Genomic DNA, 5,404 nt, shown 5'->3' with positions numbered 1-5,404 from the left:
AAATTTTTTCATGCATGCACTTGATGAGACGGAAGTGATTGAAAAGCTAAATTGATTATTTATGCGAATTATCTTGAAAACTAGGTGGTTTCAATTTATTGGGCAAGATTAGTTCGTTACAAATAAAACTAGGTGTACGTGTTATGAAATCAAGTATTTCAAATTATCTCAATTGTAAGTTTGATGAGGAGTAACGTGTATGTATGGAATTAATTTGTCATCTAGTAATTATTTGTAATAATATGCATTTTGGACTAGGTGTATGATCCTTATATATATATATATATATATATATATATATATATATATATATATATATATATATATATATATATATATATATATATATATATATATATATATATATATATTTTTTTTTTTTTTTTTTTTTTTTTTTTTTGACAAAAGCAAAGGAACTAAAAACTAATATAAACTAGACAAGGTAAGACGACATTTCCTAGCTATGCCGTCTGCCCTCTTCACCTGTTCTCTCGGGACCTTTAAGACTGCACATCTTCGGAAAGTTGCCCCTATTTCCTTAATCTCCCTAACCAACCAGGTAATCTTAACATCCTTACACACGCTCTCCTGTAAGTTATTAAGAAGGGAGATGGAGTCAGAAAGCAAAAGAATACCATTTTCTCCCTGTGCTCTTGTCCATTTCATTGCTTCCAGGCATGCCCATGCTTCACACTGTAGAGCCGATGAAGCTGCTCCACTAAGACCTCCTTCATTCATCAAGTTAGCCGAGTTATTCCCTACCACTGCCCATCCAACCCCTGCTTTTGAGGTCTTTTTATCCCAGGACCCATCCACCTCCACTATGAAATCATCATAACCAGTCTTGTCACTTCCCAACTGCACATGATTGAACCCTGGGGGAATGATAGGGTCATCATTCCTTATCCCCGTGTTGTCCCTGTCATGGTTATCCTTATGGGTAAAGACCTCATGGTCTTGCATTGCTTGGCTAGTGAATTCTGCAACCAAACTCGCATTCCCATTTGCATTCTTGAAACATCTCGCATTCCTTGACTTCCAGAGCCCCCACAAGGTTGCTATAAACAAAGGAATACGAGTCCCATTCTTACCATCCTCGCTATGAAAGAGCAGGATATGGCTCTGGATCCACCTCCTCACGGAGTTGGAACCAGTAGTGTCATGGCTAATAGGAAGAGGGGAATTCCCCCAAACTTCCCTTGCCAGAGAACAAAACCGGAAGAGATGTTGACAATTCTCCGGTCCTGAGTCACAGAAATCACAAGTCTCATCAACTTGTAGCCCTCTTCTTACTAGGTTGGCCTTAACCGCAATACTATCATGAAAGAGTCTCCAAAGGAAGAATTTCCATTTTGGTTGAATGTCTAACCTCCAAATCAGCTTTACAAACCTCTGATCCCTGTCAGAAAAGAAAAACTGACTCAGCCCCGCATCCTTCAAGAGAAAATAGTGTCCTGTTTTAACCGTATACCTCCCTGATGGGTGGTATTTCCAGTAGACGAAGTCATCTTCCCTGATGTGAGGAAGATCCATAGCCAAGATGGCTTTTGCACTATCCCATTCGAAACAGCTCCTAACCTTCCCTGCATTCCAAGTTCCTGTGTTCCGATCAATAAAATCTTCCACTTTCCAACCTAGAGCCTCACCCAAGATTTGGTTCGACCTAACAGTTGGGATCTCACCATCAACCCAAGGCATACTGATAGCCTTAACTTCTCTCCCATTGCCGATCTTCCAAGCAAACCCATCACTAAACCTCCTAACAATCCTTTGCAGACTTGACCTTCCCAATGATGGATTCCCCTTCCTCACATACGGCCTAGCCATACAGCACACCCCACAAGACTGCAGCCCTCCATACACTCTAGAAATTAAAAGTTGAGGGTTGAGGTGCATCCTAGAAGATTGTTTGAACAAAAGCGAATCATTAAGGGCAGAAGTGCCCCTAATTCCCAGACCCCCCATACTCTTTGGGGTTTGAATGACCTCCCTACTGACCCAGTGCATACCCTTACCTCCTTTGTTGGACCACCAGAACCGTGTAATGAGAGAGTCTATCTTGTTAGCAATGCCTTGCGGGAGTTTAAGGCATTTCATCACATGGGCGGAGATACTAACAAGAACTGTGTTGATGAGAATTAATTTTGCTGCCTGAGAGAGCTTGAGAGAGGCCCAAGACAGAACCATATCAGAAACTCTATCCACCAGGCCTTGGAAGGCCACCCTCTTCTTCCCCTGTATATCAATTGGGGCCCCCAAATGGACCCCCATATTATCCGTTTCTGGCATAGAAAGAATACTCTTTAGCACTAACCTTCTGTCATTGTCAAAACCCGGGGAGAACTTGACAAAAGATTTCTGGAGATTTAACTGCTGCCCTGAAGCCTTCCCAAATCTAAGAAGAATATCATTAATGCATAAACACGCTTCCTCATCTGCCTTAAAGAACAACATTGCATCATCTGCAAAGAAAAGATGAGAAATAGATGGGGACCTTCTTGAGACTTTTAAACCCTTGAATTGATTGATATCCTCTGCAAGGGAGAGCATTCTCGAAAGGATATCCATACAGAAGATGAAGAGATAAGGGGAAAGAGGGTCCCCTTGTCTTAGACCACACTTAGGAGTAAAGTGCTCCGTTGCTTTCCTGTTGATGACTGCTTTGAAGCTAACTGTCAAGATACATTGAGAAATCATCCTTATCCAATGACCAGAAAACCCATAAGCCTGTAGCACCTTTAGCAAGAAGAGCCAGTCCACTCTATCATATGCCTTTGACATGTCAATCTTGACCGCAGTGAAATTCGAACCTTTCTTCGAATTAATCAAATGCATAAGCTCATGACTCAACAAGATATTATCCTCCATGTACCTACCTGGGATGAAAGCATGTTGGTTTTCGGAAATAAGGCCTGGGAGAATAGTCTTCAGCCTGTTGACCAGACACTTGGAGATGCATTTGTAGACTGTGTTACATAAACTGATCGGTCTGAACTGGCTTGCCAGTTCAGGGACCTTAACCTTGGGGATTAAGACCAAAAGAGACTGATTCCACTCCTTGAGCATATTACCTGTCCTCAAGAATTGTTGTACACTATTCACCACTAGCTCTCCTACCTCATCCCAGTAAACCTGGAAGAAATTAGCTGTAAACCCGTCTGGCCCCGGGGACTTCGAGCAATGCATACCAAACATTGCCTTCTTGATTTCCTCCACCTTAAACGGTTTATCCAACATTTCCCTGTCTTCCCTTGACATTTGTGGGATATCAAGCTGTCTAAGCAGAAGATCGATTTCCTCTCCATGACACTCCGAGTAGGAGGGGTTGAAAACCTCCTTAACTGAACTAAGAATAACATCTTCCACCTCCTTCCGACCTTCCACCCAATCCCCCATATTATCCCGTAGAGTCAGGATCTCATTGTGGGCCTGGCGTTGTTTAACCTTCCTATACATGGTGGGAGTCGGGAGATCCCCCATCCTAACCCAATTTGCCTTCATTCGTTGCTTCCAAAAATCATAGCAAAGTTGACTTTTCGGAACTTTAAGATTAACTTGTTGGATATAGTTGTCCCCATCTTGGACTGACCTAATATTTGTTGCTGTACCTTGCAGATCCTTAGTCAGCTTCCTCCAATTAATCCCCCAAGTTTTCTTATTTTCCAAGCACCAAAACTGGAGCCTATTTCTCACACTACCAAGCTTTCGAGCAAGTTGAAACATGGAAGAACCTTGAACTATTTCTTTCCATTCCGTTGCCACAATTTCCTTCACTTCCGGAAAGTTGAGGCACCAATTCTCAAGTTGGTAAGGCCGATTAGAGATGGTCTCCTTGGATTGAGAGTAGTAAGTAATAGCTGCATGATCCGAGCAGGTAATTGGTTCATGGACGATTTTCCCATCCGGAGAGTGATGGAACCAATCCTCTGTTATATAAGCCCTATAAAGCCTTTCAAGAATAAGGCTATTTCCCTCCCTTTTGTTACTCCATGTGTACCTTGGTCCCGAAAAGGGGACCTCTGAAATGTTACTACTGAACCTCCAATCAAGAAAAGTATCAAGGCCTTTGATTAAAACCGAGCCCCCTAGCTTGTCACTTCCACTCTCAACTTGATTGAAGTCTCCTATGACTAAAACATTCTTGAACTCATCCAAGAACCATTGTAAAAGTTCCCAAACTAGCTTCCTATTTTCTACTTGAGGCTCACCATAAAAGAAAAGGACATACTTAAAGCCTCCATTAGATTCAACCATCTTGCAAAAGATAATGTTTTTGGAAGAGTAAAACAATCTACTACATCATTTGACCAACATAACACTAACTAACCCCCACTACACCCATCCGAATCCCAACCAAAAGTGGATGTAGGAGCCAAAACACTTAAAGAAGAAGCCGCATCAACAAGAGCCATCTTTGTTTCCGAAATGAACATGAAACTAGGAGATTTCGAACGGTTGAGCCACACTAGGTAGGGAATTGTAAGAGAGTGTGGGTCATTTAAACCCCTACAATTCCACGCCACTACCTTCATATCTCCTTTGGGGGCTGATCAAGTACAGCCGCCTCACCCTTTGTTGCCGATGTTGCCGATTCAAAAATTGCCATTTGATAATCGATATCCATGTCATCTCTCACCTCCCTAAAAGCTGAAGTAACATCCTCACTCTTTTGCCTCTTGAATGACTCTGATGAAGAAGAAGAAATGTCTTGGGGTCGCTTGTTCTTACCCCTCACTTTGAGATCCCCATCGATCTCCACTCCAAATTCCCTTGCCATGTCGGGATCTAAGATAGCCTTTGAGGCAAACTTGCCTTCCCCTATACCATCCTTGATCCAAATAGAAAACCCACCCTTGTCGGACCACCTATGAAGCCTCTTTAACCTTTTCCTTTCCACCCACTCAAAGTCCGACTCACTATACCTAATTGAGTCCCCATCACAAGAAAGTGGATAGTGCCCGATTGCCTCCCTTATGCGCTTCCTATCATTAGCACTGTCATCATAGTTAAATAAATCAGTAAAATTGAAGGAACCAAGATGCGATACCGGAGTGTTCGGAGGATCAAACTCCGTGAGGGGGAGATTCGGGAGACCCCCCAAATCTGATGGAGAAAGCCTTAAGAACGGCGGGGTAGTAACTCTTGCCGTTCGATGGATAGCTTGTATCTCCTCTCTCCTTGCACTTCTAATTCCCAAAGCCAAAATGGTGCTTGCTTCCATAATACTAGCATATTCCTCATTTGGAAGTTGTTCAACCTCCTCAAATCTTCTAGTAGCCATGATCGAAGAGCCTTCCAAACCTTGTTGCGATACATTCCCTAGAGGCACCTCTAGACCCCTACTAATACTTCCACCATTCATAAGCAAACCACCCGAATCTCTTCCAAATGCAATGGGCGAAGC

General features: G+C 42.6%; 1 protein-coding gene across 1 annotated transcript; it reads right to left on the bottom strand.

The window, feature by feature from the left end:
• Positions 1–423: 423 nt before the first annotated feature.
• Positions 424–4,412, bottom strand: LOC145619934 (uncharacterized). The gene is made up of 2 exons (XM_081674612.1): positions 4,328–4,412; positions 424–4,235 (listed from the first exon to the last, which is right to left on the bottom strand). Exons 1-2 carry the CDS (start codon positions 4,410–4,412, stop codon positions 424–426), a joined length of 3,897 nt encoding a protein of 1,298 aa, XP_081530738.1.
• Between the last annotated feature and the right edge of the window lie 992 nt (positions 4,413–5,404).

The sequence above is a fragment of the Chenopodium album genome, chromosome 27 (assembly GCF_948465745.1).
Source record: "Chenopodium album chromosome 27, dcCheAlbu1.1, whole genome shotgun sequence".
In the NCBI taxonomy this organism is placed as follows: domain Eukaryota; kingdom Viridiplantae; phylum Streptophyta; class Magnoliopsida; order Caryophyllales; family Amaranthaceae; genus Chenopodium; species Chenopodium album.
Note: the sequence above shows the minus strand (reverse complement) of the source record. Positions and strands in the feature narration are given on the sequence as shown.